Source organism: Eptatretus burgeri, chromosome 12, assembly GCF_056783735.1.
Source record: "Eptatretus burgeri isolate ZD-2024b chromosome 12, Ebu_testis_v1, whole genome shotgun sequence".
NCBI classification, from domain to species: Eukaryota; Metazoa; Chordata; class Myxini; order Myxiniformes; family Myxinidae; genus Eptatretus; species Eptatretus burgeri.
In genome coordinates, this window is record NC_140972.1 from 44,881,691 (window position 1) to 44,894,551 (window position 12,861).

At 42.3% G+C, this 12,861-nt stretch overlaps 1 protein-coding gene across 1 annotated transcript; it reads right to left on the bottom strand.

Annotated features, from left to right (window-relative positions):
* Positions 1-686: 686 nt before the first annotated feature.
* Positions 687-11,642, bottom strand: TSPAN3 (tetraspanin 3). Its single transcript, XM_085850303.1, has 7 exons — positions 11,367-11,642; positions 5,714-5,905; positions 4,846-4,920; positions 2,837-2,938; positions 2,574-2,726; positions 2,396-2,479; positions 687-1,362 (listed from the first exon to the last, which is right to left on the bottom strand). Exons 1-7 carry the CDS (start codon positions 11,427-11,429, stop codon positions 1,261-1,263), a joined length of 771 nt encoding a protein of 256 aa, XP_085706429.1. The 5' UTR covers positions 11,430-11,642; the 3' UTR covers positions 687-1,260.
* Positions 11,643-12,861: the final 1,219 nt, after the last annotated feature.

Sequence of the window (12,861 nt, forward strand, 5' to 3'; positions counted from 1 at the left end):
CAAGAAAATTCAGGATTCTAGCTTCAACGGTTAATGCTGCAGATTGTTTTTGTTAAAATACCCCCACATTGAGGATTGCTAGGCAACGGAGGGGTCCATAACAACAGTTCTCACATAACTAGGACATACCATGAACCTACCATACCAGTTTCATGTATATCTGACTCAGTCTGATATAACGAACTTCATTTTTTTTATTGTTTTCGACCAGGGTTCATTCAAAGTCTATCTTCTCCAACAGTTTTCATAGGATCCGGCTGGAAATTTTGACAATATAATATGGCTGAATGTACTGCCCACAATCGCTCGTGGCCCGATTTTTGAAAAAAAATTTATGATTTTTTTAAAATTTCAAAGTCCCGTTGCTTGGCAACGGTGGTGTCCATAGCAACGGTTATCATTTGCACACAACTAGGTCATTGTATGAACTACCCACCAAGTTTCATCGAAATCGCCATTGTATTAACGGAGCACTGGACCGCACAGACAGACAAAGACGGAAAAACTGATAAGGGTAGAACATTAAAAAAAAAAAAAATTTTGACTGGACCGACTACCCAAGAGTCCAAGGTTCAACATCAACAACCCATTTGATTTGACCAGTATGGAGGTAGCCAAGGTAGTTTACATGACCTTGTTTGGATTGCAATGCCAAAAATAAAATCAACTCACAGCAAACTAGGAGAAACTGTAGATAGACCTTTATTTTCAACCACAACTCAACTTGGTCAAGAAATATTACACAAGAAAATGGAGCATAAAAGCAGTTTCACAGTAGAGCGGCTTAAAGGGAAAACTCAAAATGCTAAATACTTTCCAGGAATGGGCATAGAGCTCCATTTTAAGCTAAATGAAAGTGAATCGTGCACAAGCCACCAACTGGCATATATTTCAACAGCAAAACACCTACAAAATACAGTTTTAATGAGCTACAACTTGTGATAAATCAATCAAATTACAGTGTAGAAATCCTTGCAATCAAAGTAGGATAAAGTTTGAAAATTCAGTTTGGGAAATACAATACCATTTGATATAAAATGTCAACCAAATAGCAGAGGGGATAAAAGGGCTGGGGAGCAAGGGGCAGGGGAGGATAGATGCAAATGTAAAAGAAAAAAAAAAGAAAAGAAAAAAAAAGTGCGTATATTGACAAGTATTCATCTAAAAACTCATCTAACCCAATGCCAATACAAGCCAGGAAAAACCCATTACATTGTCAGTTGACCACGCCATACAGCTGTACCTTTTAAACACACAATTTCAGGCATATGTTCCTTCATAGATGAGAGGTTCGTAAGACTGTGACCTGTTTTCATTCCTGGGCCGAAATCCAATCACACAGGTGGCCAAAACACCAAGCATCTGCAAAAAAAATATATATATTAAAAAAAAAATTAGTTGGGGTGGTGAAGAAGTTGAAAGAATAAATTTAAGTTTTCAAAATACCTTCCTATAGTGTGAATCAAACAGGTACTGAGCTGCTGCACTGCCCACAACACTCCACCACCCTCTATCTCCTCAACTTTAAACACATCTGCTTTGGAAGTCCACCTTTCCCCATCTGCACAATGTGCCTTGCCCAGTTCAGGTGGCTCTGCCACTCTTCATCAAACTAATCTGCACACCAATCTCCCTCAACCCATTAATTTTCCGATCCACCCTCAATCTTCCTGATCGTTCAGACCTGTTGCTTCTGCCGCGTGGTTCGCAATGACCCCAGACCATCCTCACAAGTGTCGGCAAAGGAATATACTTCACAAAGAAACCCTTCATCAAAATTAAAGTTCACCATCACTTCAGCTTCAACAAAATTAAACAAAACTGCAGGTAAATGGCATTCGTTTTACTTTTCAAAATCTCTTGTATTGCAAATCACACAAACTCCAGGCATCTTCAAATGCCTCAAGCAAAAAACGCAACATTGTCTAAATGGTGTTTTTTTTTTTCCAACACTCAAAAGGAAGAACCATTCCTTCCACAATACAGGTGATAGAGTGGGGAAACTTGTGCATGCAAGAATAAAAATGCTGGGAAGTAGGTCACGAAGTGGAATTTTAAACTGAATGACCAAGCAAAATGAAGCTACATTTAAACAGGAGGATTTGTGATTGGTGAATACAAAATTTGTAATAGCAATGATTCATTAGCTGCCCATCGATGTAGATTTCACAAATAACTCGCAGACCAATTCATTACATTACAAGGCAAGTCGTTTTGGAAACAGCATGCGAGTTTTGAGAAAATATAATAGAAAAATTATTAAAAAGATTCCTTCCCACTCATTATTCAGTGGATAACATCCACAATTTGAAGTTCGAACCAGGTTTGACAATCTTTTCCTGCAAGTTCCTTCCTACGACACCCACTGGTGCTGAGACACTGAAGCTAGGCTTACCTGCAGAAAGGCAAACGCAACAGCCACAGCCATAATGTATGTCAGAATGCTCTGGATTTTCTCTTCGATCCGAATCAGACAACCCTGAAGACATTTTTGGATCGAAAATAAATGTAATGAAGCAAACATACATATACTGTATTAATCAAAAAATAAAAATAACACAAAGGCCCTTCACCTCATCATAGATTAGGTTGGGCTGAAGCAAGCTTCCATTGCAGTTGACGGCAGTTTTTTTGCAGCAACTCAGCGGTACGCTGTTGTTCCCGGCATGGTCGAACCATGGTGTTTTCTTCCAATCGGAGAAGTTGGCAACACCACAGCAACGCAGCTGCATCCACCAAAACCCCCAAAAATATTTGAATTCAAAAATTGTGAACAGAAAATGCTTTGAAATCTTCCTCAGGTTAAGGTTGAAAATTTGCAACGTTCGTGCATTACCTCATTTTGCAAGTAGTCAACGGCACGACTTTCTGAATGGCTACCATCCCCATCATACTCACTGAACACCTTGTACATCCTCGCTTTTGCATCAGACTCAACCTGTGGCACACAATTCAAAAGTACAGCAAGTTTCCAATACAAGACATGGATGTGTTCTGAGAAAACACAACCTTATTCAAATCGATGTTGTTCAGACATGATATTCCCATAGGCTAGTGTTCTGGGGAGAGGACGAGTCACTAGGGCAAAATTGGTCACCCGAACTTCACCACATACGAGACAAAAATACAGAACAAATAAAATGCAAATAGACAATTAAACAGCGACATGGGCATTCACCGAAGCCTGGTGTTGGCGCAGTGGTTAGGGCAGCGGCTTGGGATCCAAAAGGTCCTGAGTTCAAGCCCCGTTGGGCCACTGAATTAATACACCAGGGGGTTGACTCAGCCTGTCATCCTTCCGAGGTCGGCGAAATGAGTACCAGTGCACTGGGCCGGTGTATACCCCGGTTAAAATAGGTGTACCATATCCCTGTGTCGTAAGAGGCGACCAGGGTTGCGTCAGGAAGGGCATCTGGCGTAAAACATGTGCCAAATCACTATGCGGATCATACGGATGATCCGCTGTGGCGACCCCAAACGGGAGCAGCCGAAAGAAGAAAGAGAAGAAGAAGAAGAAGGGCATTCACCAAAATGGCACGCCAAGATTGTTTATTCAGGACGGGAGGGGAGTGGAATTGTTACAGTAACAGGTGTAGAATGGCGACACTGGCTTCTGCAGAGGTTGACGGACAGGGTTCTGCTGGTGTAGTTGCTGTTGTATGAGGATTAAAGAAGTTGTCAATGCAAATCTGTTGTGCTTGCACATTTCCTTATGTGCAGTGCACAATCTTCAATCACTCTTGAACTTGCTGCTTCATTCCATATTTGAATCGTTGGCTGTAACTAAGGTAATCGCTTTTTCAAGATGTTTGAAGGCTTCTGTTAGTGGTTTTGGTGGTAGTATCAGCAGTTCAGCTTCCTCACACTGAAATGCGCATTGCTATTCAAGCTGCATAAAGTCCTCGTTTGTGAGGTCATCCCCATGCGACTCCAGCAGTTGCCCCACATCTTCCTCAAAGCGAATAGCCCTTGCCAGTCTTACAATTTGCTGCTGGATATCCGATACACTGGAAAAGCAATGGAAATCATGGACGCACTCCAGCTAAAAATTCGCACGCATGTCCGTGTGATCAGACGTCTTGGCAAAAGTATTTGCAAGACATTTCACTCATGAAGGGTTTCTTGGAAAGATTAAAGTTGGGCACAAGAAACAAAAATAAAAACAGGCCACAGAAGTACACAAGATAACAGCAAAGCAAACCACGTGACAGACCAGTTCAAAGGCGGGTAGACGATGCTGCTGCATTGCACGTGTTATAAAGTTGTTCTGAATGGGCAGACATTTCTGAAAATAGGACAGCCTCATTTGGCCGGCTCATTTAACCATGCCCTCCCCCAAATGTCAATCAAGTTCTTCCAGGATTCCAGAACACTATAGAGTCATATCATGAAACAAGTGAAAGCTCGTTTCATGGATGGAAGGCCTGGCATTAAACAGACATGTCAAACACATGGCCTGATATGACCAATTATATTGTGTGCTGTGTGAGAAATCACATTCATGGGTGTTTTCAACTGCATCCAGGCACACGTTTCCCAAAGTGTATACAAGTCGAGCTTACTCAATTGGTACATTTTCACACTTGAGAAATTAAGATTATGCTCTGTGGTATTTGCAATCTCACTCTTATATGATAAAAAGTTATGAAAGTTTGTGACGACATATCTGTTTGGAAAGAGTTGAATCAAATTGTGTTCCCAATTTGTTGACAACGAGATCAAATCGACTGTTTGGCACAACTTGTGGTGGAGACTGCCTGCACTTGGGCTACAAAATACACCACTCCTTTATTAGAAGCTAAGCTGAGAGAGCAAAATGAAAATAAAGTGTAACGTGGAACTCACTTTGCTGTGATAGATGAAGCCAAGAACAGCAGCGGCAACTTCCAGACCAAACAAAATGAGAAGCAGCAAAGAAAACTGGAAAAGAAAGAAGACATGTTCAGACAGTTGGGGGGGGGAACATCTCTGGTTTGGAGATTTAGGACATTGTCATTTACAAGGAAGAACAGTGCTACGTCACTTTTTCCCCAAAGGGCAGGAGTCAACAACAAAGCATCGACTGGGATGACATGGAAACCAGACAAAGTGGGGGAGGTAGAATATCCCTTCTCTGAATCATTAGTAATACAAGGTGGTACAGTGTGGGGGGGGTGAGGTGATGTGGGTGTAGTGTGGAGGAACAGGGTATCAGCTTTGCCACCGCAGGAACTTCATGCACAATTCATTGCAACTGGTACCAGAAGAAAGCCTTACCGCATTGCACTAGTCTTCCATTATAATCAATTTACAACATAACTGCACAATAACTGCAGACAGACTAGTCTGACTACCTTGTTGTATTTCCAAACAGCCATCTCTGGAAGCAGATAAAAAACAATGGTTCATTGGTTGGGCAGAACAACCATAAATATTCTTCATAGCAACTGCTTGATGGAAACCCTGCAGCCCAGAGTCAAAGTGATGGGAGGTTTCAAGCAGAAAGGGAGCCATTTTACACTTTATGTTTTTTTTTTCTTCCTTACAAGCCAGTTGACAATTGATGGAAATGAACTGACCAAAACTATCAGAAGACATCGAGTCAGCCAATTCAGAGAACAGATTCTGGAAGTTTCATATCCAGTTTGTATAATCTGTGCTATTCAAAGAAACAGAAAACTAAAATTTGCTTTCTTACAAAATCACATTGGCCAAGCATCAAAGGACTACTTACAGATGCAAGAGCACAACGGCTTTCTCGAACAGCAGCACAGCAACCAATCACCCCAATAGCAAACACCAGAATGCCTGCGAGGACAATGGCCATGGCTGGCAGGGTGATGTACCAGTCCTGAAAGAATTTGTCGTAACGATCATAGCTGATGAAGACGTAAGCTCCTGCATAGCAGAACACCGCAGCAACAGCCTGCAAGCGGCACAAGCCAAAAAAAAAAAAAAAAAACCCAATAGACCAGAATTAGAACAATTAGTTGCACTAAACAAAAGGCTTACTCACAAACTACAAGCAATGAGTTTATTTATATATATATATATATATATATATATATATATATATATATATATATATATATATATATATATATATATATATATATATATTCAGAATAATCTTGCAAAAACTAAAGTGAGTTGACAGGCCTTTTGCTCTCCAGGTTTAGATAATGGAGGGAAAATAAATTAAAAAAAAAAATACATGAACAATTTCTTATATAATTAATAGTGGGTAAATTTAACTTGCCTTACCATAATGGTAAGGAAGTAGGACACAGCTTGGCGATGCAATCTGGACTCAATTACCAACCTGACTAACCGCTACCGTCATTCGACATATGCCAAAGAGACCAATGCTTGTAAAAACAAGTTACCTGGTAGTTGCCAATCCGTGGCAGAAACTAAAGGCAGAACTGCTGTGCTTGAGTGAAATTCCCCCATTTATCATTATGTATCCAGGCTTGACCACAGGCTCATCCAAAATACTATTCCCAAAAGCCTTCCCCCCCCCCCGTTCCACCCACAAATCCTGTGGGAGACAATAGCAAACCAACCAGCCCCACCTCCCTCTCAAATTCCTTTATCAACCCTACATTTTTTTGTACTTCCTGCAGGCTTTCATTGAACTTTGCTCTATATGCTTGTAAACATCACAAATGTGTTCATAAATCCTTCAATACAAATTTTAGATACTAGTTTTAGGATTAAAAAAATAAATAAAATAAAATTAGGGGGACAGGGGAAGGGAGATGTCAGAATGCAGGGAAGGAAAGTGCTTCACTCATTCACACAATATTTCAACCAGTTATAAAATCAACCCTCAACTACAACTTAAAATTTAGCAACATTTGTCAAATTACAAATGATGATGAAAAAAATCTAAATCAGTAGCAATGTTAGGGCCATGCATCCTATGCAACTCCATGTCCCCCGCTCCCACACCCCCCCCCCCAGGCAACAAGAGCCCCCACGTAACATAAATCTTAAGATGTGTCACCCTTTACTGACAAAACACATTAACTTTTGGGTGGTGTTAAACAGCACAAATGGGAAAATATATAAAAGTTATATGATGAATTGAGATGTTTTTATTGGGGGGGAGGGGAGAGTCCCTGTTGTTGAACAAGAAAATAGTTACAAAATGAAGTGGTGAGGCTCAGAGAAAGGGTTAAGTAAAACTACGATCAATGCGCACAAGTGCAACAATAACGACAAAATGTGGAAAACCCTTAACACCAGCCAAATTTACAAATACCAGCCCATATTGTGGAATGAAATAAATTAGTTGGCACAATATAGTGGGAGAACTCAACGTTTAGTTCCAAGCATGCAACCCAGCTACAAAGCTGGAATGGCACTTGGTGGAGTGCATACCTCCACCAGGCCAAACAGTTTACATTTTGTATCCCACTGATAAGGTCGGATTCAGATCTGACCGAACGCAAATCAAATTGGCTTGGTCTCGTCACCTAACTCAACCACTTTATATATTTTTTTTTTAAGATATTGTGCTTTATCGGTCTGTTTTTTGGCCATATATCTCAATGGTGAAGAATCACATTCAAGTATTCGGATCTGGATCTTAATAATCAGTATTTGGGAAAGGAAGAATATTCCTGCAATCATCCCGGTCTTCTCTACAATATCTGGTAATACTTCCCATACCATTTGTGCATGTGTTCAGGACCGTTGGTCAGGAACCTTTGATTCCATCAATGAATGTCAAGTATGGCCTTGGAGGATAAAATCGATTCAATCAGGGAGATCGGTCCAATCAGTTGCAATCCTCCGACTGAAGAACTTGCTTCTAATATCCATTCTCGGCCTGTGTAGTTTTAATGCATGTCCTCAGGTAGTCTGGTGGACTGCCCTTGTCACCGTCCATTTTATCACATTCCAAAGGATATTGCCATAATCAAGGTGTGGTCCAGCCAGGATTGAAGACACTTTAAGAGGAGTGTTTCTCAACCTTTTGTCCCACGCCCCACTTTATTTTCCAAAAAAAAAAGTAAAAAATAAATAAATAAAAAAATAAGCCCCACCATGATCGGAGACACTACATGTGTATTCAAAAGGCTTTATTAAAACTTTATTCAATTGCTACTCACTTCAATGGGAGCCCTGCCCTTTGACACTGGCTGCAGATTTGTTTGATTCGAGGAACCAATTTTTTCAGTTTCAGCCTTAAATCACGTGTCGTGATTTCCAGTCAATTTCTCTTAGCTTGCAGCAAATCGGTAACACTAAATAAGATGGAAAATTTATCGATACTTCCCTTGCCAAAGTAGTCGTTTGGATATTTATTTTCGCTCTCCTCAGACAGCCACATAATGGTTCCTTTGATCTTGAAAAGGAGTTTTCACAGACTCATCTTGTTGCAACTCGCACAACTCCTCTTGGTATTGCTCTGGTACTGTTGTGGGCCAGGCGTCGGTTGTGAGCACGACCGCGAGGTGGAGCAGTAGGGTCGACTCTACCGAACCTTTCAGGACCATGATTCGTCAAGAAATCAACCACGTGGTACAGGGTTATTTTCCAAACTTCAAAATACCTAGAGGCCCACGTGGCGATCTACCGAGGATTCACACCCTCGTATGCGTGCTCGACCCGTACGTAAACCGAGCGGATGATTACCGAAGTCCCGTCGGTCCAAATGTACAATTTGCCGCTTCCCCAACATGCACCTTGCTAAACCAATGAAGAAAACAAAAACGAGCCAATACATTTAACACCTGGATATTTATTTACAATAGGTGGGGAAGGAACACATAAGAGCAGAGTTAAACCGACTAAAGCAAGGCAAATAATGTACAGCGAAAGCACTTATCCAATTCCTACTTGAAGATGGGGCACACAAACAACACACACACCTTCCCACCTCGTGCGGTTTGGCTGGGGCAGACGGGCCAGGCGCCAGCGGGGCAGACGGGCCAGGCGCCAGCGGGACGAGAGCGGGGCAGACGGGCCAGGCGCCAGCGAGACGAGAGCTCCGTTCAGCGCTCGGCCCGACAACCAAAACTCTCCTCTTGGTTCAATCGCGCCACCACCTTATTCACCCTTGTCCAAGGGGGGGGGGAGGGGATGCACCCTCCCTCCCCGCTTTCTCTCACTTGACGGTTTTGGCATGCAAAATGCGCTCGTCACCCTGTCATTGGCCAAAACAGGCACCAAGGACGTTGATTGGACCGGGGAGGGCGTGACGGCCGTCCGGCAGACCGCCCTCCAAACAGGCAGAGGAACATTATCCGGCGTGGGCTGTGGTCATTGGACGACCGCCGAGGAACTCGCTCGCATCTCCCTGATCGGGCGAGAGCCTCCGCGAGGCTCCTCCTTGAACTCCGCCCACCGCGGGCACCATGGCCTCGGCCAGAGCGAGGTGAAGGTGAGGGTGATGCTGGTGTTGTCGAAGATTTATGGATGTAATAATAAAAACCCTGACTATCAAAATAACTCCGCAACGCATGAACAATTACCCATTAAACAAGGGACGGGACCCCAACTAGAAACACACATTTACCGATACAACCGAGCTATAGGGGGATGGTCGTCTGTCTGTCTGTGTGTGTACACAAAGCTTCCAGATTCGTAACAGTACTTCAGATACCAGAAATGGTATCGTAACCACTCGATACGATACCAGAAATGGTATCGTAACCACTCGATACTCCACCAGAAATGGTATCGTAACCACTCGATACTCCACCAGAAATGGTATCGTAACCACTCGATACTCCACCAGAAATGGTATCGTAACCACTCGATACTCCACCAGAAATGGTATCGTAACCACTCGATACTCCACCAGAAATGGTATCGTAACCACTCGATACTCCACCAGAAATGGTATCGTAACCACTCGATACTCCACCAGAAATGGTATCGTAACCACTCGATACTCCACCAGAAATGGTATCGTAACCACTCGATACTCCACCAGAAATGGTATCGTAACCACTCTATACTCCACCAGAAATGGTATCGTAACCACTCGATACTCCACCAGAAATGGTATCGTAACCACTCGATACTCCACCAGAAATGGTATCGTAACCACTCGATACTCCACCAGAAATGGTATCGTAACCACTCGATACTCCACCAGAAATGGTGTCGTAACCACTCGATACTCCACCAGAAATGGTGTCGTAACCACTCGATACTCCACCAGAAATGGTGTCGTAACCACTCGATACTCCACCAGAAATGGTGTCGTAACCACTCGATACTCCACCAGAAATGGTGTCGTAACCACTCGATACTCCACCAGAAATGGTGTCGTAACCACTCGATACTCCACCAGAAATGGTGTCGTAACCACTCGATACTCCACCAGAAATGGTGTCGTAACCACTCGATACTCCACCAGAAATGGTGTCGTAACCACTCGATACTCCACCAGAAATGGTGTCGTAACCACTCGATACTCCACCAGAAATGGTGTCGTAACCACTCGATACTCCACCAGAAATGGTGTCGTAACCACTCGATACTCCACCAGAAATGGTATCGTAACCACTCGATACTCCACCAGAAATGGTATCGTAACCACTCGATACTCCACCAGAAATGGTATCGTAACCACTCGATACTCCACCAGAAATGGTATCGTAACCACTCGATACTCCACCAGAAATGGTATCGTAACCACTCGATACTCCACCAGAAATGGTATCGTAACCACTCGATACTCCACCAGAAATGGTATCGTAACCACTCGATACTCCACCAGAAATGGTATCGTAACCACTCGATACTCCACCAGAAATGGTATCGTAACCACTCGATACTCCACCAGAAATGGTATCGTAACCAAGAAGGGAACTCATAGCAAAGCTATGAAAGCGATCAGATATCGATTCATTAATTCTGAATCCTCATGCCCCACCTTGAGAAACACTGCATAGGAGAGAATCCGTTTTGCCACATTCGTACATGTTCTTTTGATAATCCCAAATATCTGGTTTGCTCTTAGTGGAGCTGCTGAAACACGTTTGTGGAATTTGAGCTCCGAATCCCTGCGGTGCCCGAGGTGGGAAAAATAAAAAATAAAAAAAAATAAAATAAAATAAAATAAAAAAATAAAAAATAAAAACAGGAAAATTTAAACATGGCAAGTCTGGTTAGTCTGAGAAACCAACCCACACCAGGAGCACCTCGCGCAATAAAAATCGCAACCACAGTCACAGAGTGTTGTGAAGCGCCAAAGTACGGCCTACCTCCCGTCGTCACAAAGAAAATCATATCGAACTTCACTAACATCGCTCGGAGGTAACTTTTAACGAAAGAAGTCGCGCACGCAGATTAAAAAAAAAAAAAATGTAAAACAATAAGAACAGAATGCAGAAATGAAATAATACTAATAATCAAAAACTCACCCAAAAAACGAAACTCAAAAATACCAACACGGTCTTCGCCGACAGGATCCCACAGCTTGCCATGACGCGATGTGATGTGATGTGATGGGGAAACGATCGACTCACCCACTCGATCAGTCTGTTGTCGACAAAAAAAAATGTTTATTTAAATTATCAACCCAGAACACCAACTCCTGACTATCCCGTGATCAAAGCCAACGAGGAACACACTTCCTGCAATTGCGAGCGCCCCCCAATGTTTACTATTTATTAACCGCTAGCAATTACAGGAAGTGACGTAAGATTTTCTTCTTCTTCCAATAAATTTTTTTTTTTTGGTTGAACGATATGGAATAACATTTTTCTTCTAAAACATTCAACCTCTTTAACAATCAAAACATATTATTTCTCACAAAAAAAAAACATAGTACGGTATTGATAATTAATAAATAACACGAGAGAACGAGGAAACCAGCTGAGCGAAATATACACTGTGATATGTGCGCTTCTTCTTCTTCGTTGCACACATCGAACATGGTGCAGTTGCAGAGAAGTTGTACGACTCGTTAAATTATATACTGCACCACGTGACGTTACTAATTTCACGGACAATTTTTGTTTTTTCGGCTGGAGATTCAGAAACGGACATTAACGTACAGACACAGTCGGCTCGGCCGGATATTAAAACAAAGGTATATATGGTACACTGCGAGGGTAAATTAGCGGAATCGTGGGTAAATTTCCACAACATTATGAACAAAACAGCAGAATGGGAAGTTCAGGCTTAATTATTTTTGGGGGTTGAACCGGACTTTGTAGGACGACTTAAGTCGGGTTTTAAAGGCCAAACTTTTAACACGACTGTGTGTTCACTACAGTCTAATTTTCAGGATTAAAAAAACAACTTGAAAAACATTTTAATAAAAGAGTAATTACGTCTCTTCTTCTGGAAGTGTAGACGGTGGCACACAAACCGAGCCTCAAGGGGGTGTACAGAGCGTTAAAAAAATTACTCGGCGCAGTGTGGTGAAATTCGTTTCACGTGATGTGCAACGCACGCAGAGTAAAACGAGGGTAAAATTACGTCAGTAAGACCTACTATAAATGGATGAGGTGTGTGTGTGTGTCAGTCATGCTTTTTGTGTCTATCAATTACGTAGTTGTCATGTTGTCTGGCCATGTGAAGCCACCGTCACGCGCATGCGCAGTGTGTTCCTTGGGAATAAAACTTGGAGCTTCGATTTAAATGTTGTCTGGCCTTTCGCCCCGCAATCCTTCGGATGCGCTGTAGTCGTCTAATCATTGCATACTATCGGAATATACCTTTTGACCCTTCGGACTGCTGAGACCCCTTCGACCATTGAATACTCTTTAAGACCCCAAAAGACCAATTATTATTATTATTATTATTATTACGAGTACGGGCCCGTAGGTGCGTAAATGACGACTGGATTGGGGCATTATTTCAATTAGATCGGACCAACCGTATCATAAATGGCCATAACTTGGGAAACAC

Coding starts and splice junctions, on each gene's coding strand:
- TSPAN3 (XM_085850303.1), bottom strand. CDS start 11,429: ATGGCAAGCTGTGGGATCCTGTCGGCGAAGACCGTGTTGGTATTTTTG. Junction 4,921..5,713: donor GCCGTTGTGCTCTTGCATCT/GTAAGTAGTCCT, acceptor TTTCTTTTCCAG/TTTTCTTTGCTGCTTCTCAT. Junction 2,480..2,573: donor CCAACCTAATCTATGATGAG/GTGAAGGGCCTT, acceptor AAATGTCTTCAG/GGTTGTCTGATTCGGATCGA.